Source organism: Oncorhynchus mykiss, chromosome 17 (genome assembly GCF_057628025.1).
Source record: "Oncorhynchus mykiss isolate SJ-2025 chromosome 17, ASM5762802v1, whole genome shotgun sequence".
Lineage (NCBI taxonomy): Eukaryota > Metazoa > Chordata > Actinopteri > Salmoniformes > Salmonidae > Oncorhynchus > Oncorhynchus mykiss.
Genome location: NC_143038.1, coordinates 21,946,060 through 21,971,733, shown reverse-complemented (window position 1 = coordinate 21,971,733; position 25,674 = coordinate 21,946,060). Strand labels below are relative to the sequence as shown.

Sequence of the window (25,674 nt, the reverse complement as noted above, 5' to 3'; positions counted from 1 at the left end):
ATAGCCTACTATTGTACAGTATTCTCCCTAATATAATTATATGTACACTAATCTTCCAACATTAACATGGGTTGAAGATATGAATGTGGCAACTTTCGGGATGAACCAAACCATTCTACATTTTTTACGAATCAATATACAGTACCAGTCAAAAGTTTGGACACACCTACTCAAGGGTTTATCTTTATTATGACTATTTTCTACATTGTAGAGTAATAGTGAAGACATCAAACTAGGAAATAACACATATGGAAGGAGTCATGTAGTAACGTGTTAAACAAATCAAAATATATTTTATATTCTTCAAAGTAGCCACCCTTTGCCTTGATTACAGCTTTGCACACTCTTGGCATTCTCTCAACCAGCTTCAAAGGGTGGCTACTTTGAAAAATATAAAATAAATGTTTAAACATTTTTTGGTTACTAAATGATTCCATATGTGTGTTATTTCATAGTTTTGATGTCTTCACTATTATTCTACAATGTAGGAAATAGTAAAAATAAAGAAGAACCCTTGAATGAGTAGGTGTGTCCAAACTTTTGACTGGTACTGTATTTTGTGCATAAAGGCTCTCCAAACCTGTTTTTTTAAAAATTTTTCATAGATTATTTCCTAAACCTAAATAATCTACAAAATCAGAATATTTTCAATCTACCAATTGGCGCTAAAACGGATATGAATATGCATGTATTTAGATGGCTTTCTCGTTGATCACTAATATTCGTAGCCCGTTCTCGCAATATGTTCTAGTGAGTCTGTTGACAAAATTCTAACTAAAAGGTACACCCTATTTAAAGGGATGGCCAGGGTTGGGTAGGTTACTTTCTAATTGTAATCCATTACTGTTACTAGTTATCTATCCAAATTTGTAATCAGTAACATAACTTTTGGATTACCCAAACTCAAACAGTGTTACTTTTAGATCACTTTCCCCTTAAGAGGCATTAGAAGAAGACAAAAATGTATGATATCAATTGAACGACATCTTTTGCAGGATAAATCAATGTTAAAGTTTACATAGCTGGCCATATATGAATGTTAAATTTTACTTTATGGGTTAGTTATGTAGGTTTCTTATAGCCCATCGCTTTCTACTACATATGATAAATAATACGATTAAATCTTTACATTAAAAAGTTATTCCAATAAGTCTTATACTTAATTAATCTTCAAGAATAGGACTTGGAAATATGGAAATCTAGATTAGCCAAATTGTTTTACCTGAGCATGACCCCAAAACTAAGTATTTATTAGCCAGCCCAACTCTGTTGTTTATGATTTTGTTGTCATGGAGGACTGATTGGGCTCATTGATTCGAGTTGAAAAATAAATGCTGCGCTCATGGAATGGCATGCTCTGAGCACTACTGAAGAAAAAAAGCGCCTTTTTTCAATGCTGATTTGAATGTCATTGAGCGAACAGATTTTTCCGAAAACATCCTTTCTGAATTTAAAAGTAATCCTCGAAGTAATCATCTAGTTTTTCAAAAGTATCTGTAATCTGATTACAATATTTTTTTGATGGTAACGTAATGGATTACAGTTATCGTTTTTTTTTTAATCCCCATGTAATCCATTACTCTCCAACCCTGGGAAATACTTAACATAAATGTACTGAAAACCCATAGAGATAGATAGAGAACTCATATTTTTATCTGTGCCATCATAGCGTCTGTGATAGCATGTTTTACAAGCATTTCGCTACACTCGCATTAACATCTGCTAAGCATGTGTATGTGACAAATAAAATTTGATTTGATTTGAGCATGGGCGGCTCCATTGAGGTTATCTCCGTTTTGAAGTAGTCTATTTTCTTCTTTATGATTGGCTGATCCCTCCTGATGACCTGGTTGGACATAACTCTAACAGGGTCACCAGGAGGGATCAGCCAATGAAGTTGGAAGTCCCACCAAGTTGACTACATTAAAATGGTGGAAGCCCTCAATGGTGCTGCCCATGTTTATATGGCCTTTTGGCAGCTAGAAGCCTCTATAATTCTCTATGTGAAAAACCTATTGAATGAAAATTCCATGAGAAAATCTGTTGGCCAGCAAGTGGGGAGGGTTTTCATTGGATTAATTACATTTATTGGGAGCGCGGAAGGTAGCCACACCTGCAGAGAGCGTTACGTGACAGAATAAGGTAAGTATGAATACCAAATACTGAGAAGTACATAGGAAACGCACGCCTTTCCTAAGTCTGAATCTGCCACTCTTTAGAAAAGGAACGCTTATGTGGCTTAAACATTTGCCAAAAGGCATCTCCGGTTTAAAAGAAAACAAAATGAGACACATATAATATGATAGATATGCAACATGGATACACTGACTGTCTATGTACAGTTTTCTTGAAGATGGCTTTGGCCATTGTGTGTTCTTCTCCAATGTTCAGTTTGTCTCTAGAACACACAGTACCAACCCCACAGTAAAGAGACCAGTACTAGGACAAAGAAAGGGAGCCGTGGTAGGTTATTGGTTCCACTAGCTGCTAGCTTGAGCTGGTTGGTGTGGCGTTGCGACGTGGGGGTGTCTTCCTCGCAACAATGCACCAGGGCGGCCTGGTAAGACGTGGGCCTCTTCTGGGGCCGGTCAGGGCTGGAGCCATCCGTCGGCCTCTCCCCGATGAACAGCAGAGTGCGCCGTCGATGGTCCAGCTCCGTCTTGAACAGCTCATACTCCTTGTGTGGCAGCTTGATCCCCAGGACGGTACACCCATCCGTGGGGGTCACGTCCTGCTCCACTCCCACCTCCCACCCCCCCGCCTTCCCGCAGCTGCCCCGCCTAGTCTCGTTGAGCACCCTGGCCGTGGCGCCTTCCAGAACGGTGACTCTGGCCCGGGTTACCTTGAAGACGAACTCAGTCCCTCCCGCCACTTTGGCTGAGGGGCCTCCCTGGGCGTAGTGGCCTGAAGCCCGCAGGGTGAAGGTGGGCTGGCTGCAAGTGGGTTCCGAGTAGTGGCGGTAGAGGCCTTCCCAGGAATGCTCATCTGGGCGGAAGGTGAAATCTCGGGTGAGGAAGAGGACGGCGGGCCGGGCTTCACAACGTTGGCTCACCCATCGGCCGTCCAAGGACAGAGGCGTTGCTGCAGGGATATGGGGTAACACGGGGGGGCGCTGTTCTGAGGCCCGGAACAGCAAGGCACACGCTGGGCAGGGGTGGATGTGGTGCTGGTAGAAATAGATATAGAAAGGTTAGGGTTATACAGTAGAACTGTCATCCAAAATGCCAGGCTATTATGAAGCCTAGTATAATATGAAGCCTTGTATTGACCATAAAGAGTATGCTTGTTTGGAGATTGGGACACTGTTTTATGTTTCAGTTAGTTAGTTTATCACTGGAAGGTATTCAGCATCAGATGAAGAATGGATAGAGAGAGAATTACCAAATTCACTTACAATGTCTTGAAATACATTTGAATAAAATCCCTGCCTTGATCTATATGTATCTTATTAATGGGGAGTCCGTAATCTCACCATAGCATTCTGCAGTGGCTGTTGGTAGCCCATTGGTCGATAGTATGTCCTCTGGGTCCAGTCTGTGTGCACGTCCCCAAGGAAGAGCTCCTGAACCAGACCTCCATGGGGCTGATGCTGGGTCTCCACTCTCACCAAGCCCAACTCCATCATCGAGTACCCCGAGGCACCCAGACAGTCCCTCCCTGCCCGGGCATTGTACAGCTCGTATAGGCGCCCGGGCACCATGCCACCCAAGGTGAGGCCCACACACACGGAGGGTAGACGGGCTGCCAGCTGGTGCATTGCGCCTGGGCTGTGGATGACAATGCCCACTTTGTGGAGGTGGTGCTCCGTCTTGGTGGCACCCCGGGTGATCCAGGAAGCCTGGCGCAGACGGAGCTTGCCCCGGACCACCAGAGAGTATGCGGGCTCCTCGCACCCACTGTCAGTGTAGTAGTGTTGCAGGGCTTTGAACAGGTGGCTTGGGTAGAAGGTGTAGGAACGGGTCAGGAACTCAGGGCCAGGCCGAACTTCACATCTACTTGGGAGAAAGAGGTTGAAAGAGGTCAGTTCCATTTTAGCAACTAACTGGATGGATGATTGTTTGATTTGAATGAAATGTGATGAAATAATGATGAAATAATTAATTATCTAGGTGTCAAACAACAACCTTCTGAATCACCTTTAGGCTCATTGACCGAGCACACCTCCACAAAGACAAAAAAAGGTGACAGTTGTGGAAGAGTTTCCCATATTCATCATTATATTGCAATGGACGTGATAGACATAAATGGTACATATTCCGGAAATAGCCTGAACCGTTCTAAACTTTATTTGGACAACACTTGCCTTGTTGACACCCAGCTGCCCTCCAGTCTTGGGGGAATGTCGGCTGTGATTCTGATGCCATCCTGCAGGTGGGGATACTGACACTGTGGCTCCCATTCCAGGCTAGTCGTGTGGTTGGAAAAAGATCCAAAGAGGGCTATGGGTACCTCCCAGAGCTTACTACTCGACACAAGATCAGCTAGAACCAAGAAAAATAAGAACACTCCCGGTTATCACTCTGTCAATCGGATAAACACAGTTTATTTTTACCCCATACTATTTATACGAATCAGAAACACAAAATAATATGCTTAGAAGATGATTATCAACCTCGTCCATCATAAATCAGGGGTTACACACAGAATAACTAATAGCCAAAGGAAGATATTCACTCCCTGGGTTTTTCAGGTCCAAACAAGATTTGGTTGACTGGAAGCAGTTTGAGGGTTCACATTTCTGTAACTGTCCATGTAATGAGATGTGATGGGCTCCATTACAGGCCATATATAGATTTGAATCAGACATTGGCCACATCCACCAAGAGGACCTTTTCTAGGTTTGACACATCTATCAGTCAGCAGCTGAGCTCCAACTCCAACTCACATTTTCCCGAAATTGAAGTTTTAGACATGATTTGACACTTTTTATGTACTTTCACTGTGTTGGAATTATCATAGCTCAATCAAGAGTAGCACACACTAACATGACAGCATGGTACATTTACTCCTATCAAAAGCAATATATTTTACTAAATTTTATCAACATAAGGTATCTGACGCATGTACATCTGCAATCTCTTTCTTTATTTTGACTGCTATAGCCACACATGGTGATGTACCTATGTACTCGTTTATGTGCATCGATTGGCCTGCCTTGGATGGAGCAAGGCCCACAATTTTAACAGAGACCAAGACAATCGTGCCCGAGTTGATTTCTTTGATTGAACCCAAATGATGCGAGCGTGAGGACAGGGAATGATATCCAGCACGAAGATAACTCATTGGTAATAGGACGCTGTGGCTCAGGTTTCAGTCTCCCCAGCCAAATGTCAAACAACAAGGGGATGAGTCCCCATTGACACCCACTAGTTTTCCCTCACCCACCCTGTTCTTTCTCTTTTTCTATATCTGTTCCCCTCTTGTTCTGTCTTCTTTTCCTTTCCCTTAGTCCCTCTTCGTCGCTCTCTCTTTTTTTGTCGCTCTGCTGTCTCTCTCTCTCTCTGTGTCCTTATGTTGTCCCCCCTCTTTCTTTTGCTCTCTCTCTTTCTTTGTCCCTCTCTCGCTCTCCCTTTCTTTGTCCCTATGTACATATTATATTCATCCCTTTACATTTGTGTGTATTTGTGTGTAAAAGGTAGTTGTGGATTTGTTGGATTACTGTTAGATATTACTGCATAGTCGGAACTAGGAGCACAAGCATTTCGCTACACTCACATTAACATCTGCTAACCATGTGTATGTGACCAATAAAATTTGATTTGATTTGTCTTTGTCTGTTCTACCCCCACCCCGGGGGTTGGTGGGCTTTGTCATGGCCCTGTGGACAGCTTTATGGATGTTCTCTGGTTCGGCTACTGGAGGTTCGTCTCTATGTCCCATGTTTGTCCCAGATAAAGCTCACTTCGCTGCCCGAGTCGCCACCAAGGCATCCTACTAGATGGCACTTTTCAGCTACTTCTTTGATTGGAGAGAAACCAATGTTTGCTCAAAATCAGCCAATCTACTTCCTTTTAAATCTTTCGGAGAGTAATTGTACAGCTTTTATTTTCTGTGTCAATGTCAGCCAGGGGATGTTTGTTCCTTAGATGTTGGAATGGTTTCTGCGTGTCATTGAAGCTGCCTTATAGGCATTGTGCGAGACTCACTTAGATACTCTCTCTGCTCAGCATGATGTTTGGTTTGGGAGATTTTTGTCTTGAGGCACTTTTTGGGGAAATAGTGATCAAAGTACATTCGTTAATATACAAAATAATTGTCCAAAGCAGAATAAACATGGTGTTACAACTTCCGCCAAAGTTGGTGCCTCTCCTTGTTCGGGCAGCGGTGGTCGTCTAGCTGCCACGATCTACGTTCTTTTTCCATTTGTTTTGTCTTGATTGTACACACCTGGTTCCCATTATGTTATAATTTATTCCCTATTTAACCCTCTAGTTCCCACATGGTTTTGTGCATGTTTGTTCTTTGTTTAGTGTTCAAGACTTCTGTGAGCTGGTGTGTTTTCCCTGCGTGGAAATGTTGTTGTTTCTTTTTGAGTAAAGTACATATTTTACGCAGTTCTGTGTCCTGCGCCTGACTCCGTCTTAACCGCTGCACATTGACACATGACACATGGTTGCAATTTTCCCTCCCTGAAGATGTATTTGTTTATTCTCTGTCTCCATTATTGGCAAGCACCACCGTCAAATTGGCTAATTTTGTTCCCTAGAGAGGTCTTTGCTGAAATACTAATCAGGATTAATTAATTTGTTCCTCTTTGGTCATCTGACAAGTCTGTTTCAAGTTAGTAGAGAAAATGTGAATCACCACACTCTATTGAATGGACAGGACTTATGAGATATGGATGAAGAATATTTTAGGGTGTAATATTCAGGCCTCTGTTTTGCCAAATCTTTCAAGTGTTTTTCAGGTGAGCAGTCATTCTGTTTCTCTCCTTCCTTGGATCTCATTCCAATGGGACATATGGTTGCATTTACCAAAATAATAGAAGTAAAAAAAAAAAAAACTGCTTTATAAAAACTAAATTGTACAACCTGGGGTTTAAATTATTGTACTTAGTCTAAAAGGGGTGTTATTGCATGACTTGTTACAAGGTAATGTAGTAGTTTTATTTTCCACAGGTTTACAACAATCTATTTTTCTTAATTTAGATTATTAAGGTAGTTGTTTCTTAATTCAATGAATACCACTGATTCTTCACCTGTGGTCAGGGGCATATTCTAATTTGTTATTCAGCGACTCCTTGGTTTGCTATGAAGCTTAGGAATGGGGAGACATTTAAACCAAACACTTTCAATTTGGAGCTATGGATGCAAGGACTGAATGTCCATGAAATGAAACGTGTAGTATTGAACATGTTTTGAAGCTATGCCTTGTTTGTTAACAAAAAAAATGGAGTAAAACAACCTTATACTTTAGGTTATGATCTGGTAAAACTATTGGAATAGTAATCTCATGAGGTATTTATAACTTATTTTCTTCCAGAAGTGATGGCTATATACAATATAATTCATTGTTATAGCCATCAAACACATAGCCATAAATAATGCATGTATCAATCCCAAATTGCCTATTTAGTTAAAATGACCAACAGCTGCACAAATTGCAGATTGTACCTTAAATTAATGTAATTTCTGGCTGACTACCAGTCCTGGCTGTAACCTATGGAGGGTGCCAGTGCACTGCCACTGAGCCTCTGCTCATCAATGGCCTCACCTGTAGTATCTGACCAGCGTGTGGTCACAGTTAGAAACTCCAGGAGACAATGCAGTGAATCAAGTGTGGTCTAACCCATAGACTGCATTCCAAAGTTACCCTCCACAGCAAGGATCAGTGATATAATAGCAGCAACACTTTAATAGACGCTAAGAGACTGTGCAGTACTTTTGACCAGGGCCCATAAGTAGTAAAGTAGTACATTATAAAGGGAATAGGGTGCCATTTGGGACATTACCCTAGTCTATCAGCCCTACTGCTGCCATCCGGAAAGACAGGCATGTCTGAACCCCAGCCTAAGTCATCTATCTACCTGCCTGGAAATTCCATCACAGGATCAATCCCACACACTGCAGACGTTGATTTATAAAAGGGATGCCATTTATGATGGACCTTTGGGCTCCTATTTGTTTGTTTGTGTTTGTGATTAGGGTTTGGCAACTCGGACTTCTCCATCTCATGTCTCATCCGCCAACTACTGGAGGCCAAGCGTAAATACTTTTTATGTACCTCTCTATTTGGATCTGTCTAGGTGCAAACACACATGAGGTGGGATCCAGGCGGTTTTTAATCCGCCACCCACGTCTTGTGGGGGAGTTGAGTGCTCGACGCCAGCCAGCCAGTCTCTCAGCCAGCCTGCTGTCAGACTCGAGTGCCTGTGGCCACTGTTCTGTGTGTTTGCCTCTCTCTCTTTTTCTCTCACTGCTCGGCTTACTGCTCCAATGCTAGAGGAGAAAACCCACTTTAACTGTCCCTGAATAGCTCCTTCACACACTGCTACATGGCTTTGTGTGGAGCTAACACCTGCCTCTTGATTAGGGCAAACTTGATGAAAAAGCCATGTTTACGACTCATTTCTTTTGGATGGATTTCAGAATATTCTCTCTTTTTTACTTTCTCATCTGTCTTTGTTTCTTTTTTTTTTGAGTGTGTGTCCGTCCGGGGTCTGATGAGTTGGTCGGAAGGAAAAGCGGAAGCTTCTTTGTCTGGTGTAATGAGTCTCCCAGTCCCCTGATTACTGGGGGGAGTAGGGTAAAAGGGAAAGGGGATACCTAGTCAGTTGCACAACTGAATGCTTTCAGCCAAAATGTGTCTTCCACATTAACCCAATCCCTCTGAATCAGAGAGGTGCGGGGGGCCGCCTTAATCGACATCCACGTCATCCACGTGTGTTTGTGTATGTGCGTGCATGCATGCGTCTGTAATGCATATGTGCATCTGCCTGTATTTGTGTGTGCGTGTATGTGTGCCTGCATGTATGCGTTAGTGTGTGTGGGCGTCCGTCAGTGTGTGAGAAGCTTAAGTTGAGTGGTACAGTGCAGATACACTCTGTCTCCCAGGTAGAGTTGGCCCCGGCCCCATCAAGCACAGCTGCTTTTTCAGACACTGCTGCGTTGGCCTCCACAGCAAGGATCAGTGATTTAATAGCAGCAACACTTTAAAAGAGGGAAGTATCTCACCACCCATGTACAGATGGATAAAAAATATCCCCAGGTATCCTCATAGGGACAAGGCTTCTAACTCATTAACATTTCCACTATATTGATACTCGGCATACTGGGCACAGACATCAATTCTACATCTAATCCACATTGGTTCAACGTAATTTCATTGAAATGACATAGAAGCAACATTGATTCAACCAGTGTGTACTCAGTGGGAATGTTGTGCATTTAGCAGTACACAACACTGATGGAAATATAACATGTAAAACAAACATGCATCTCTGACATGTAGAATCAGGAATCATGTCAGCTTTATTCATGACATTTCTATCTTCAATGTTCTGTAATGTTTGCCTGAAGCTTACTCAGCATTTCCCAGGTGCTCTTTTATCCATCAGTGGAGGCTCCTCAGAGGAGGAAGGGGAGGACCATCCTCCTCAGTGTATTTCATAAAAATAAAAATGGTAAAACATAGAAAAAGTGATCCTTTTTAAATAAAACTATACCAAATATATTAAAGTCACCAAATAATTGATTAAAACACACTGTTTTGCAATGAAGGTCTACAGTAGCCTCAACAACACTCTGTAGGGTAGCACAATGGTGTAGCCAGAGGACAGCTAGCTTCTGTCCTCCTCTTGGTACATTGACTTCAAAACAACACCTAGGAGGCTCATGGTTCTCACCCCCTTCCATAGACACAGTATTTATGACAACTTCAGGAGGACGTCCTCCAACCTATCAGAGCTCTTGCAGCATGAACTGAAATGGTGTCCACCCAATCAAAGGACCAGAGAATTAAATTAGTACTGAACACATGAACTACAGCTAGTTAGCACTGCAGTGCATAAAATGTGGTGAGTAGTTGCCTCAAAGAGAAAGACAATAGTAGAACAGTTTTCAACAAATTACATTCTTAAATGCAGGAGAAGCAAGCGAGAGAGAGATTTCGTAAAATAAAATCACTTTCAGTTTCACTTACTTAGCTAGCAAATGCAGCTGGCTAGTTTAGTTACTCAAACACCCGGCTCAAACAGAGGGATGCTATGCTATGTTATCTAGCTGGCTATGACTATCCAACACCGCACTGGAACTCTTCCAAGTCAAGGTAAGCTTTTGGTTTTATTAATTTATTGACACCGGGGGTCCTCTGGTGTAATTGCTTACTGCCTGTACACTGTAACGTTACTGCATGATTGTAGCGGGTTTACTAACGCATTGGTTCTATTAGCTACGTTGACTAGGACGTTACTTGAGCTAATATGGGAACAACGATGTAGGCCGTGTTATGACATGGTTTGGCTTGGAAAGTTTTTTTCGCCTGGTCACGTACAGCTGATGTGTTGTTCATTGAAGTCCACAAACGAAGGGGAAAGGTGAGAGGAGAAGAGTGCATAGAAGCTAGAATGAATACAACTTCGCTGCTGTGATCAGGGATGTATTCATTCTGCCGATTCTGTTTGAAAACGTTTCTTAAACGGAAGCAAACGAAACGGGTATAAACATACCTGCATTTGTCCAATAGGAACTCTTGTTTACAACAGTTGGAATAATGATTACATCCTATATACGCTACTGCAGGCAAGAGTGTGCAAGGCGGTATTGAATGTGTTACTGTCTGTCCACGTGTCATTGTCTGTCATCTCAAATGTTTCTCTCGACCTGTGTGCGCCTATGTTGTAAACGTTCATTCATAGGCTAGGTTGTAGCAACTTCATGATGGGCATAGGGAAAATGTATGTTTCATGTAGTAGCCTCAACTACGATGTTACATTGAACTGCGTGAATGGAATATGAATGACAGTCATCCAACATGCTGTAATAGAAGCTTAGCAGCTTAAATCAAATGTGACTTTGGTCTAACATGTTTATCATATTAAATTATATATATATTTTTACTTGCCTTAATTAAATCAGGTAAGTTATTGTTATGTCCCAAATAGAACCCTATATACTATATATTGCACTACGTTTAACCTGAGCCCTAAGGGCCTTGGTCAAAAGTAGTGCACTATAAAGGAAATATGGTGCCATTTGGGACGCATTAAATTTCAATGTACCAACAGCCATTCATCTCCTCAAGCTGTTACAGCCTCAGCCATTCACACTCTCTCCCTCTCAAAGACATCCTCACTGGAAACAACAAAGTCAGTCAAACCGAGATGTCTTTCTGCATGGGTTTAAGGGCGTTTCACAGGGGGCACCAGGTCGGTTTTGTTTTTTCCCCATCTCGAGTGTCCCCTCAAGTCGTATAGCCACCCATTGTTGTCTTTTCATCAAAGTTAAACCTGACTTAATCCGACGGCCCTGTTTATTTAGTCAAGGGATGGGGATGGGGGGGGGGGGGTTCTTCCAATAAGGCCTGCCAGTTCCCTTGTGGTTCACTCTGGCTCCTATTAACCCAACAGTACTCTGTACATTCCTTTCTCCAAACACTACCAATATTCACCCACAGACACTGTGGTAAAGGCAGGAGCTTACCATAAAAAATTCCAGTGACGTTATGGAACCAGACGGTGGCTACTGTTATATAAATATATACACAGGTGATATACATTTGAATGAATGAGGTCAGATGGGTTAGTGAGATGAGTAGGGTGATAGGAATGTTAGGGATGGAAGGGATGAAAGGCAGGGATGAAATCGGGATTCTGAGCTCTGAGAATTCAGTGGCTGTTATTGCAAGTCTACTCGAGCTCTGATTGGTGCTTTCACACTGTCATTTGCATGTAAGTTCTACAGCAGGAGGGTCTTTAGGCCGTATAAACATAATTTATTTATGCTCAGTCATATCTCGCCAATATGATTCAGGAGGAGGGGAGGGGGGTACAACTAAGAGAAAGGTGAGATCATTTGGAATAATGTAAATAAGCCAAGTATTGACATTGTTGGACATTGTTGCTGTGTTGTTGCAACGTTAAGGTAGAGTTGCCCAAAAGTCTGAATCAATATGGAAGATTCTTAGTCTAGTGCAGGCCCAGTGCAGTTAACATTCTGTTTTTCCTGTGTTTTATATCATATTGTACAAGAGCTAATAAAACAAACACTGAAAAAGTGTGAACAAATTTGATTAGTGTTATTTCCTGACATTTGCTGATTGAAAATACACTCTACAAAGGACCTTCTAATCAGCAGGTTGTCATGGGCGAAGTTTCGGCTTTCCATGGTGACATCACCATGTGGTAATTTGTTAACAGACCAATAACAAAGAGAGTTCCAAACATGTCTGCTAATAATAGCAAGTTTTCAGTTTCCCCCTCCCCACTAAGACCACTCCCAGCCAGTCCTAGCAAAAGTCTTGCTTGAGAAATAGTTTTTTTGCTAAAAAGCTATTCTTGTCCATTTAAAAGGAAATCTTTTACGCTAAGGTACTTTATTGTTACCCAGAAATTATTTGGTATTTATATAAAAACAGTTGCATTGCTCCTTTAAGTTATTGCTTAAGTTATTGTCTTTTTGGAAACCCTTCGAATTAAGTAGTCTTGCATTGTTTGCGTGGCATTGTCATGAGACTAACATACCACCTGTCACAAGCTTGATGTAATCATTGCGTGCTATGAGTGTGGGACCAAATACAGTCTGCACTTTAACCTCATAGTCATTATATTATTTTTAAATCCAAAGTGCTGGAGTACAGAGCCAAAACAACAAAAAATGTGTCACTCTCCCAATACTTTTGGATCTCACTGTATATGGATCTAAATAACATAATTGCTTACTTAATTGTGTGCTGTGGATTCTTATCCTATATTAAGTGTGTGATTTTTACACCAATCATTTTTGTCTCACTTCATAAACCTTTTGGAATTATGGTCACTGTCCCAATACATTTAGAGCTCACTGTATGTCCAACCATTAATGAAAGTGAATGGAAGTTCCTTGGATAACACCTTTGATCTACAAACAATGAGAAAAAGTCCCTTGGGTTGTGGTGTAAACTAGACTCATGGCATGTGTCTGGGCCCAGGGACTCAAAAGCTCCTGTCTACTACTTGACTGAGCAAAAGAAAAACAGCTTTTCAAATACCAATCTATTACGGTGATTATGAGGGGGCAGATGCCTCCCGCCGTCTCCTCGGGCATCACCTTAACGGGCCCTGACGGGCAAAATGCTTGTCTCCCCCAAGGCTGCTGAGAGGGAAATCAACTCTAAACGCTATCCTGAGGTAGGGTCAGTTAATGGTAGTGTCCTGTTATTCCATCTATTACTATAATGGCAATATTAGTTCCAGGACCATGCTCCCCTGCTCCTGGGGAACCATGCAAGGCTTTTCAAGAAGGCTTTTCAAAAAGGACTCCTGGGCTTACTATGCTGTTTGTCTCTCTGGAGAGAGAATGATAGCCTTTGATAACAGACTTATTCTTCACTAATCTAATTTCAGTAAGCAGTTTTTTACAAGGTCATAATATAACTTTAAATATGGGACTTTTTGCAAGGATTTTAATCTTTCATCAACAAGTTGCATCATTGCTAAAGTCCTCAGCATATTTATCTTAACTTAATGTCCACTTAATGTCCACAATTGTTCTCTGAATTTAACTTCATGTCAGACAAGTTTAATACAATTTCGAAAGCAGATCAGCTGGTGTGAACCATTGGATGCTTTTAACTACTGCCCCTTAAACGGTGGATACCTGCTCAAAGTTTCAACAACTTCTGATACAGTGATTTCAAAATTTCAGCAATTCAAAGGTTAGACGACAGCCCTAGCTGTCGAGCTATTCGCTAGTTCATTTGATCACTGTTTATGTATGCAATCATTCAGTTGTATTGCTTTGTTCCAACGTTGGATGAGTCGACTAGCAACAAGTTGTTAAAGACAGGTCAAACATACATGATGCATATTTTTGTAAGTGTTTAAGCTATCCTTTAGCACCTTGGTAAACAGCGCAGAAAAAGCAGTTCACCTTAGATTATGTTTTTGAGGAATCTGATTCTCAGCGATAGTTTCAAAGCAATGTGCTTTAGATATACGTGCTCATACATGTTTTAAATCCATGTTAAATGTATTTTTTAAAGATCATGAAAACTGTATGGGAAAATATTGTATCAAATTCATGGTGCTGCATTGTAATCTGATTCCTCAAGTTAAATAAATAAACCATCAAAGTAGGCTTTCATCTGAAATCATGACCCAGTTCAGTGAATTAAATAACATATAAATTAATACATGTAGCCTTTAAAATCTACTTCTGAAAATATTACATTTTGGTGAAGATTCACCATAATTGACATAATATAAATCAGCTATCATCATGGAATCATATGCACACAATCAGGCTTCAGTTTCATTTGAAGCTTGGCTGTTAAAGCTGTTACTGTCCAGATGCACAGTAAGTGGACAAAAACTGTGTCGAGGGCAACCAGAGGACACAGACAGAGAGAGAGAGAGAGCGTAAGTGTGAACTTACCTTGCCACAGCCACAGTACCCAAAGTCCCCTCAACAGGCGAGTGAAATGTCCTTTTGACATGATCCCGCTCACACACACACACACTCACTCACACTCAGAGAAAGACCCTCAAAGTCCACTGTGGTCCAGAACAAGCAGCCTCTTCAATACGTGCTGGTAATCTAGGACATCACCATGCCAAAGATTGAGAGAGGAAAGCCCAATAATCCAGTATGAAATGTGGTCCTTTACAGATAGTGTTTGTTGCTTTCTTCTTCTATTTCAGTTTGTCCTCCCATGGTATGAAATGCAGTCCACTCAGTCAGAATAAATTGCTTGAACCTCCTCACACTAAACTCAGTGGTAGAGAAGAGGATTTCTCTCTCTCTCTCTCGGTTGTCTATCTTGGTCCTGGGCTGCACTCTGTTTGCATCCTGTGCATGTGTGGCTGTGTGTGTGCTCCCGTCTGACTGTTGGTTTGAGCGGAGAGGAGTGAGTGTGCGAGAGAGAGAATAAAAGAGAGAGTAAAAGAGAGTTTAAAACTTCTCCAACTGAAGCCTCTGGGAGTTTTCAGAGTAAGTTGCAAAAGGGCAAAGAAAGAGCTGCAGGCTACAACACAAGTGAGAAACAATCAAATCCCCAACATATCTATAAAGCGAAAAAGTCTTAATACTTGAGAGAATTACCGTGTATAATGTTTTTTTTTTGCGATTTCCCTCCTTTTCCACTCGCCTCACTGTACGTTATAAATTATTATGCCTCTAATTTGTGGTAGCTACATAGCAACACAGTACACAGCCCCCAGATCACACCTCCCTGCTGAGGCACACACACACACATTCAAAGGGCGGAGTTGACATTGCTGACCACTGCAGAGGTAAAGTGGGGGTTTGCTGGGATTTCAAAGGTGGCTGCCAGGGCAGTGTTGGCAGGGGTTCTGGGATCAGTGGGCAGACTGGGGCTCTGGCTCAGCCCCACAGACGGGTAATAGAGGTGGGTGGCTTTTTGGCTGATCCCAGGCCAGCAAATTGGTTCCCTGAGCAGGTTCTACCCTGGGTGTGAGGAGCTTTGATCCACTCCACGCAAATGGCTGGAATTTTCATACACTCGCACACACCAGTAGCATAGCCAGAAATTAATTGGTGGGTGGGCCTAAAGAGATTGAGGTGGGGGGACAGCTAACTTCCTGTGAAGAGAAAATTGTTGTTTAAAAGATAATCTCATGCTATTCTACACATTTTGCCATGAGGCTGAGAGAATTTTTATATATTTTTTTATAGCTAATTAAAGCTAAAATATAGGTGTGTGACTGTGATAAAGCCCCTCCTATGAGGGGTTCATAGCTCTGTTCTGGTGCGTCTTCGACCATCCACCATAGAGCAGAGAGGGGGGTGAGTGCCTACTACAACTACGGCAGGATGGCCAGACAACGCGGAGTACGCGCTCACCTTTCGGACAGTGGCAGCATCCAGTGGATGGTATGAGCCAGCGCTCCGCACCCTATTCAGAATAGGATTGCGCAAAGAGGTCCAGACGCAGTTGGCGTGCCGAGACGACCACCTACTGGATAAACTTCTTTGGGAGCGCCTGTACCCCCATCGCCTCTCTCCCTCCTCCGTTGATCATTCTGAGTCAGAGACTGAACCCATGGAGGTCTGGGCCACATGTCTCTCTGCGGCTGAGCGATGCCGTCGTAGACAGCTGGGGCTCTGTCCTTAATGTGGACAGGAGGGGCACCAGCTTCAATGGTGTCCGGTACATTCTAACCAGGGTTCCACAGGAGCAGAGAGACAGCCACTGGTGTCATGGTCAGCCTCACTTCTGGGTACCGGCCTCAGTCTAACGGGTAGGTGGAGAGGATGAAACAGGAGCTGGCGAGGTTCCTGAGGTGCCATTGCCAGGACCGGCAGGGGGAATGGGCCCGATTCCTTCCTTGGGCTGAATACGCAGAGAATTCATTGTGACACTCTTCCACCAGGCTGACACCCTTCCAGTGTGTTCTGGGTTATCAGCCAGCTTTGGCTCCCTGGACTGCTCCAAGCCAGACCGAAGATCCTGCGGTGGACGAGTGGTTCAGGCGCACAGAAAAGGTTTTGAATGATGACAATGTGAGACTCCAGCATGCCGTCCGCTGTCAGAAAGAGCAGGCGGATTGCCACCGCAGTGAGGCTCCCGTGTTCCATCCTGGTGATTGTGTCTGGCTCTCCACCAGGAACCTCCCACTTCGCCTGCCCTGTGAGAAGCTGAGTCCCCGGTTTGTGGGGCCATTCTAGGTCCTCCGGAGGGTCAACGAGGTAACTTACAGATTACAACTCCACACTAACTTCCGGATCTTACCGTATTTTCATGTTTCCCTCCTCAGGCCAGTGGTTCCCAGTCCCCTGGCTGATGCCGTCCCCCACGACATCCCTCCGCCTCATCTTGGACATTGAGGGTAGCCCTGCCTATGCCGTCAGATCCCTCCTGGATTCCCAACATTGTGGAGGTCGTCTCCAGTACCTGGTGGACTGGGAGGGGTACGGTCCAGAGGAGCGGTGACATTCTAGATCCCAACATCATCCGGTATTTCCACCTCCGTCGACCAGCCCGCTCCTCAATCTCGGGGCTGTCCTCCTGGCGGGTGTCATCCTGCAACTGGAGCCGCGCATCGGGGGGTACTGCTCACATTTACTCCTGCTCCGGTGCTCGACGTCACCGGTCCTGGCAACACATCTATACGCACACCTGGCAACCATCATTACGCACACCTGCGTCTCATCATCAGACACACCTGAACTTCATTAATCCCTTGACTACTTACCCTTTTTATAGCACTATTTTGTTAACATTCATTAGGTAGTATTGTTTATGTTTCTTTGTCAGATGCTTCTCTTGTTTTGTATCGCTCCCATGTTCGTTATTATTAAATTCACTAACTGCACCTGCTTCCTGGCTTCCTGCATCGACGTTACACATGGCTTATTGGGAGTGTGGCTTTCAGTTAGTTATTTTTGAGCCACCCATCCCACGAGAGTGAATTTCATTCCAGTTCATCTGAATGTCATTCCAGTGCACTGCTTGCTATGAATTATATCTGATGGTGTTAGCCATTAGGTAAAAAGACAATGTCCCGTTTGCAAAGGTGGGTAGAGTGCTGAAAATCTATACTTTAGTAAAAGTTGTGGCTTGGGGGTAGATTGTAATTTACTCAAGTAAAAGTAGCCCTCCTAAGAAACGTCTCAAGTAATCGTACAAAAGTGTCAGAAAACTACTTAGGAACTGTACGTTATTTATAATGAGGGATACCTGGAGATACGCTGATCCTCAACCCAGGGGCCCCTCAGGGGTGCGTGCTCAGTCCCCTCCTGTACTCCCTGTTCACTCATGACTGCACGGCTAGGCACGACTCTAACACCATCATTAAGTTTGCCGATGACACAACAGTGGCCTGATCACCGACAATGACGAGACAGCCTATAGGGAGGTCAGAGACCTGGCCATGTGGTGCCAGGACAACAACCTCTCCCTCAACGTGATCAAGACAAAAGTGATAATAGTGGACTATAGGAAAAAGAGGACCGAGCACACCCCCATTCAGACCCTTTGCTATGAGACTTGAAATTGAGCTCAAGTGCATCTTGTTTCCATTGATCATCCTTGAGATGTTTCTACAACTTGATTGGAGTCCACCTGCTGTGAATTCAATGGATTGGACATGATTTGGAAAGGCAAACACCTGTCTATATAAGGTCCTGCAGTTGGCAGTGCATGTCAGAGCAAAAATCAAGCCATGAGGTCGAAGGAATTGTCTGTAGAGCTCCGAGACAGTCTTTCTTCAGCATTGAAGGTCCTGAAGAACACAGTGGCCTCCATCCTTCTTAAATGGAAGAAGTTTGGAACCACCAAGTCTATTCCTAGAGCTGGCCGTCCGGCCAAACTGAGCAATCGTGGGAGAAGGGCCTTGGTCTATGGAGGTGACCAAGAATCCAATGGTCACTCTGACAGAGCTCTTGAGTTCCTCTGTGGAGATGAGAGAATCTTCCGGAAGGACAACCATCTCTGCAGCACTCCACTAATCAGGCCTTTATGGTAGAGTGGCCAGACAGAAGCCACTCCTCAGTAAAAGGCACATGATAGCCCGCTTTCTCAATCCATGAGAAACAAGATTCCCTGGTCTTATGAACCCAAGATTGAGCACTGGCCAGAATGCCAAGTGTCACATCTGGAGGAAACCTGGCACCATCCCTACGGTGAAGAATGGTGGTGAAAGCATCATGCTGTTAGGATGTTTTTTTGTGGCAGGGACTGAGACTAGTCAGGATCGAGGGAAGATGAATGAAGCAAAGTACAGAAAGATATTTGATGAAAACCTGCTCCAGAGTGCTCAGGACCTCAGACTGGGGCAAAGGTTCACCTTTGAAAAGTGTCTGAGTGCCTTGAGTGGCCCAGCCAGAGCCTGGACTTGAGCCCGATCAAACATTTCTGGAGACCTGAAAATAGCTGTGCGGCAACACTCCCCATTCAATCTGACAGAGTTTGAGAGGACTGCAGAGAAGAATGGGGAAAAACTCCCCAAATACAGGTGTGCCAAGCTTGTAGCGTCCATCATACCTAAGAAAACTCAATGCTGTAAATCCCTACCTTTCATTTTTTACTTTAGTTAATTTTTCTTAACTCTTGTTTTTCTTAAAACTGCATGGTTGGTTAAGGGCTAAGGGCTTGTAAGTAAGAATTTCACGGTAAGGTCTACTTGTTGTATTTTTTATTTATTTATTTATTTTTTATTTTACCTTTATTTAACCAGGTAGGCAAGTTGAGAACAAGTTCTCATTTACAATTGCGACCTGGCCAAGATAAAGCAAAGCAGTTCGACAGATACAACAACACAGAGTTACACATGGAGTAAAACAAACATACAGTCAATAATAAAGTATAAACAAGTCTATATACAATGTGAGCAAATGAGGTGAGAAGGGAGGTAAAGGCAAAAAAAGGCCTTGGTGGCAAGGTAAATACAATATAGCAAGTAAAACACTGGAATGGTAGTTTTGCAATGGAAGAATGTGCAAAGTAGAAATAAAAATAATGGGGTGCAAAGGAGCAAAATAAATAAATTAATTAAATACAGTTGGGAAAGAGGTAGTTGATAGGGCTAAATTATATGTGGGCTATGTACAGGTGCAGTAATCTGTGAGCTGCTCTGACAGTTGGTGCTTAAAGCTAGTGAGGGAGATAAGTGTTTCCAGTTTCAGAGATTTTTGTAGTTCGTTCCAGTCATTGGCAGCAGAGAACTGGAAAGAGAGGCGGCCAAAGAAAGAATTGGTTTTGGGGGTGACTAGAGAGATATACCTGCTGGAGCGTGTGCTACAGGTGGGAGATGCTATGGTGACCAGCGAGCTGAGATAAGGGGGGACTTTACCTAGCAGGGTCTTGTAGATGACATGGAGCCAGTGGGTTTGGCGACGAGTATGAAGCGAGGGCCAGCCAACGAGAGCGTACAGGTCGCAATGGTGGGTAGTGTATGGGGCTTTGGTGACAAAACGGATTGCACTGTGATAGACTGCATCCAGTTTGTTGAGTAGGGTATTGGAGGCTATTTTGTAAATTACATCGCCAAAGTCGAGGATTGGTAGGATGGTCAGTTTTACAAGGGTATGTTTGGCAGCATGAGTGAAGGATGCTTTGTTGCGAAATAGGAAGCCAATTCTAGATTTAACTTTGGATTGGAGATGTTTGATATGGGTCTGGAAGGAGAGTTTACAGTCTAACCAGACACCTAAGTATTTGTAGTTGTCCACGTATTCTAAGTCAGAGCCGTCCAGAGTAGTGATGTTGGACAGGCGGGTAGGTGCAGGTAGTGATCGGTTGAAGAGCATGCATTTAGTTTTACTTGTATTTAAGAGCAGTTGGAGGCCACGGAAGGAGAGTTGTATGGCATTGAAGCTTGCCTGGAGGGTTGTTAACACAGTGTCCAAAGAAGGGCCGGAAGTATACAGAATGGTGTCGTCTGCGTAGAGGTGGATCAGAGACTCACCAGCAGCAAGAGCGACCTCATTGATGTATACAGAGAAGAGAGTCGGTCCAAGAATTGAACCCTGTGGCACCCCCATAGAGACTGCCAGAGGTCCGGACAACAGACCCTCAGATTTGACACACTGAACTCTATCAGAGAAGTAGTTGGTGAACCAGGCGAGGCAATCATTTGAGAAACCAAGGCTGTTGAGTCTGCCGATGAGGATGTGGTGATTGACAGAGTCGAAAGCCTTGGCCAGATCAATGAATACGGCTGCACAGTAATGTTTCTTATCGATGGCGGTTAAGATATCGTTTAGGACCTTGAGCGTGGCTGAGGTGCACCCATGACCAGCTCTGAAACCAGATTGCATAGCAGAGAAGGTATGGTGAGATTCAAAATGGTCGGTAATCTGTTTGTTGACTTGGCTTTCGAAGACCTTAGAAAGGCATGGTAGGATAGATATAGGTCTGTAGCAGTTTGGGTCAAGAGTGTCCCCCCCTTTGAAGAGGGGGATGACCGCAGCTGCTTTCCAATCTTTGGGAATCTCAGACGACACGAAAGAGAGGTTGAACAGGCTAGTAATAGGGGTGGCAACAATTTCGGCAGATAATTTTAGAAAGAAAGGGTCCAGATTGTCTAGCCCGGCTGATTTGTAGGGGTCCAGATTTTGCAGCTCTTTCAGAACATCAGCTGAATGGATTTGGGAGAAGGAGAAATGGGGAAGGCTTGGGCGAGTTGCTGTTGGGGGTGCAGTGCTGTTGACAGGGGTAGGAGTAGCCAGGTGGAAAGCATGGCCAGCAGTAGAAAAATGCTTATTGAAATTTTCAATTATGGTGGATTTATCAGTGGTGACAGTGTTTCCTATCTTCAGTGCACTGGGCAGCTGGGAGGAGGTGTTCTTATTCTCCATGGACTTTACAGTGTCCCAGAACTTTTTTGAGTTAGTGTTGCAAGAAGCAAATTTCTGCTTGAAAAAGCTAGCCTTGGCTTTTCTAACTGCCTGTGTATAATGGTTTCTAGCTTCCCTGAACAGCTGCATATCACGGGGGCTGTTCGATGCTAATGCAGAACGCCATAGGACGTTTTTGTGTTGATTAAGGGCAGTCAGGTCTGGGGAGAACCAAGGGCTATATCTGTTCCTGGTTCTAAATTTCTTGAATGGGGCATGTTTATTTAAGATGGTTAGGAAGGCATTTTAAAAAAATATCCAGGCATCCTCTACTGACGGGATGAGGTCAATATCCTTCCAGGATACCCCGGCCAGGTCGATTAGAAAGGCCTGCTCGCTGAAGTGTTTCAGGGAGCGTTTTACAGTGATGAGAGGAGGTCGTTTGACCGCTGACCCATTACGGATGCAGGCAATGAGGCAGTGATCGCTGAGATCTTGGTTGAAGACAGCAGAGGTGTATTTAGAGGGGAAGTTGGTTAGGATGATATCTATGAGGGTGCCCGTGTTTAAGGCTTTGGGGAGGTACCTGGTAGGTTCATTGATAATTTGTGTGAGATTGAGGGCATCAAGTTTAGATTGTAGGATGGCTGGGGTGTTAAGCATGTTCCAGTTTAGGTCGCCTAGCAGCACGAGCTCTGAAGATAGATGGGGGGCAATCAGTTCACATATGGTGTCCAGAGCACAGCTGGGGGCAGAGGGTGGTCTATAGCAGGCGGCAACGGTGAGAGACTTGTTTTTAGAAAGGTGGATTTTTAAAAGTAGAAGTTCAAATTGTTTGGGTACAGACCTGGATAGTAGGACAGAACTCTTCATTATTATTATTATTATTAGTATTCAGTGCATGTGACAAATAACATTTGATTTGAAATGCTGAGCACTCCTGCCAGCCTATAGCTTGTCACAAATTCTTCACTATATATTTCTTAAATGGCAGGTTATAGCCTTGAAATATAATAACAATTCATTTTTTCTCCCTTCTTAGGCTACCTGGTTTGCTCCTGACTGATTTAAAGTTAGTATGTTGTGTATTAATAGCATGTTGAAATGTCAAACGTCAATTGATAATGACAGAATCATTACTTCCCAAGCAAAGTACATTGTTGGTCTCCTCGTCCTCGGCTATAGAAGGTTGTAGTGCAGCCTCTGAATGTCATAGAGACAAACCGAATATATCCCAGAATGTGAGCAGTTTATTTTTGGATGCAATGTTCAGACATTCACAGAAGTAGCTACAGCATAACACAATCATCCAAACCTGAAAAATGTAGGCTACAGTTGTCCTAGCGCTAACTGAGGCAAGATTGACAACACAAGCGGTCACATTATTATAACTCTCAGCTGACAAATTGAAACCACAATATGAATGAGCTAATAGCAATGACTATTTATAATTAAATTAAATTAATTAATTCACATCATGGGTGAGCTCACCATTGATTGAAATAATTTAGTAAAACACTTAATCGAAAACGAAAGTAATCCGACAATGGGTAGTTTGGTGCGGGCCGCCATGCTTGTTTTTTGTCCTCATCAACCAAAGATGATAAAAGGAGTCAAGATGAGTATTGTTTGGTTATAGTATGCATGTTGAAGGGGGTGTGTCGTCTACGATCATCCTCTTCCCTTCATTCAATTTCGGTTAGTTTACCCGAAATCTTTTGTTTGGCAGATTACGTGCCACCCAGAATGCATTGTATAGTGTCAACAAACATAGCGCCACACATAGCTGGCAAACAGCTTAGCTCATTATAATCAGTACAACCTTTAAAAAAGTATTTTGCACACATTGTAGGTGTCCATTGCAACATATGCAATCATCGGAATGCATTATTTGTCACCAGTAATTGAAAACCTGAATAAAACTGTAAATACATTATGCTCCATACATTCATACAGTTGAAGTCAGAAGTTTACATACACCTTAGCCAAATACATTTAAACTCAGTTTTTCACAATTCCTGATATTTAAAAATTCCCTGTCTTAGGTCAGTTAGGATCACCACTTTAGTTTAAGAATGTGAAATGTCAGAATAATAATAGAGAGAATGATATCCGTATTTATTACTTTCATCACATTCCCAGTGGGTCAGAAGTTTACATACACTCCGTTAGTATTTGGTAGCATTGCCTTTAAATTATTTAACTTGGGTCAAACATTTTGGGTAGCCTTCCACAAGCAATACGTTGGGTGAATTTTGGCACATTCCTCCTGACAGAGCAGGTGTAACTGAGTCAGGTTTGTAGGCCTCCTTGCTCGCACACGCTTTTTCAACTCTGCCCACGAATGTTCTATATTATTATTAGAACCGGCCCGCAGCAAGCCGGCAGCCCGCAGATCTTTTACACGCACCAATACTACATTTCCCACAATGCAAAGGTGACGCACCGAGCAGTAGGCTGCTTCATTTCAATATTTATTGGCACAGCAGTCGTCAGCATCACAGTAAAATTAACTTTCAGATACCCATCAAAAATGGCAAAACGGAAGGTGGATACTGAGAACCGGGGGTTTCAAACAAGGTGGGAGTCGGAGTATATGTTCACGAAGGTAGCTGGAAAACCTGTGTGTCTTCTGTGTGGAGAAAGTGTGGCGGTACTGAAAGAGTATAATCTGAGACGACATTATGAAACGAAACACGCGGACAAAAACAAGAATATGGACATGGAACAAAGGCTACAAAAGGCAGAGGAATTAAAACGAGGCCTCAAATCTCGACAGGCTCTGTTCAAAAAAGCCAAATCACAAGGCCAGGCTGCTGTCAAGGCCAGTTTTATTTTGGCAGAAGAGATCGCTAAATCAGCCCGGCCATTTACGGAGGGGGATTTCATCAAAAACTGCATGATTAAAGTTTGTGACGAAGTTTGCCCAGAAAAAAGGCAACTCTTTTTAAATGTGAGTCTGAGCAGAAACACCATTGCCGAGAGAGTAGACCAGTTGTCCATCAATCTAAAAGAGCAGCTTGTGAAAAAGGGAAAAGATTTTATTGCATATTCCTTGGCTGTGGATGAGAGCACCGACATTTCTGACATTGCCCAGTTGTCAATTTTCATCCGCGGAGTGGACTCCAACCTAAGCGTGACAGAGGAGTTTTTGGCTTTACGTCCTATGCATGGCACAACTACGGGGCATGATTTGTATGAAGAGGTGTCAAGATGTGTAAATGAGATGGAGCTGCCTTGGGAAAAACTCGTGGGTTTGACAACCGACGGAGCACCTGCGATGTGTGGACACAGGAGCGGACTGGTGGCGAAGATACGGGAAAAGATGCAAGAGGAAAACGCGACAGGTGAGCTGACAGCTTATCATTGTATCATACACCAGGAAGCGTTGTGCGGTAAAGCCTTGAAAATGGAGCATGTAATGAGCATCATCACGCGCACAGTTAACTTTATCAGAGCCAAAGGTTTGAATCACCGCCAGTTCAAGGCATTTCTGACGGAGTTAGAAACGGAGCATGGTGATTTGCCTTATCACACAGAGGTGCGATGGCTAAGCCAGGGAAAGGTGCTTCAAAGATGTTTCGAGCTTCGTGAGGAGATTTGTCTGTTCTTGGACAGCAAAGGGAAAGACACAACACAACTCCGAGACGAAATGTTTCTGTGTGAAATGGCTTTTCTGTGTGACATTACGAGTCATCTGAATGCAATAAACTTGCAGCTGCAGGGTCGGGATCGTGTCATCTCTGATATGTACAGTACAGTGAAGGCATTTAAAACCAAACTGACTCTGTGGGAGACGCAGATGCGGAAAGAAAATTTGAGCCACTTTCCCAGCTGCCAGACCATGAAAGAGAAGCTCTCTACCAGTGCGTTCCCGAGCACACAGTTGGCTGATAAAATAGGTATGCTTGCCGCTGACTTTCGACGCCGATTTGCTGACTTTGAAGCACAAAATAGCAGGTTGGAACTGCTCGGTAACCCATTTGCTGTTGACGTGGAAAGCTCACCACCAAACCTCCAAATGGAGTTGATTGACCTCCAATGCAATGATGCACTGAGGGCAAAATATGCGGCAGTGGGTGCTGCGGAGTTCGCCCGTTTCCTCCCCGGCACAATGCCCCAGCTGCGCATCCAGGCTGCTCAAACGTTGTCTATGTTTGGCAGCACATACCTGTGTGAACAACTGTTTTCTTTGATGAACCTGAACAAAACATCACACAGAAGTCGACTTACTGCTGAA

At 43.4% G+C, this 25,674-nt stretch overlaps 1 protein-coding gene and 2 long non-coding RNA genes across 3 annotated transcripts in view; 1 reads left to right on the top strand and 2 right to left on the bottom strand.

The window, feature by feature from the left end:
* Positions 1-25,674, bottom strand: part of LOC149975859 (uncharacterized) — a 944,026-nt gene that overhangs the window by 100,468 nt on the left and 817,884 nt on the right. The gene's annotated exons all lie outside the window — the stretch shown is intronic.
* Positions 595-15,399, bottom strand: LOC110493885 (protein APCDD1-like). The gene is made up of 4 exons (XM_021568446.3): positions 14,571-15,399; positions 4,304-4,481; positions 3,473-3,992; positions 595-3,166 (listed from the first exon to the last, which is right to left on the bottom strand). The coding sequence occupies exons 1-4, from the start codon at positions 14,629-14,631 to the stop codon at positions 2,399-2,401; spliced, it is 1,527 nt and encodes a 508-aa protein (XP_021424121.1). The 5' UTR covers positions 14,632-15,399; the 3' UTR covers positions 595-2,398.
* The window catches only part of LOC149975863 (uncharacterized), a 56,377-nt gene continuing 40,666 nt past the window's right edge, over positions 9,964-25,674 (top strand). Inside the window, exon 1 of the long non-coding RNA XR_016487810.1 lies at positions 9,964-10,266. This is a non-coding gene — a long non-coding RNA (uncharacterized LOC149975863). The remainder of the gene's footprint in view (positions 10,267-25,674) is intronic.

Bases quoted from the DNA above. Each gene is read 5' to 3' on its own strand.
- LOC110493885 (XM_021568446.3), bottom strand. From the start codon at position 14,631: ATGTCAAAAGGACATTTCACTCGCCTGTTGAGGGGACTTTGGGTACTG. The intron at 4,482-14,570 runs GTAAGTTCACAC...TCTTGGTTCTAG, and splicing joins GGTACTGTGGCTGTGGCAAG to CTGATCTTGTGTCGAGTAGT. The intron at 3,993-4,303 runs GCAAGTGTTGTC...TCTCCCAAGTAG, and splicing joins GGCAGCTGGGTGTCAACAAG to ATGTGAAGTTCGGCCTGGCC.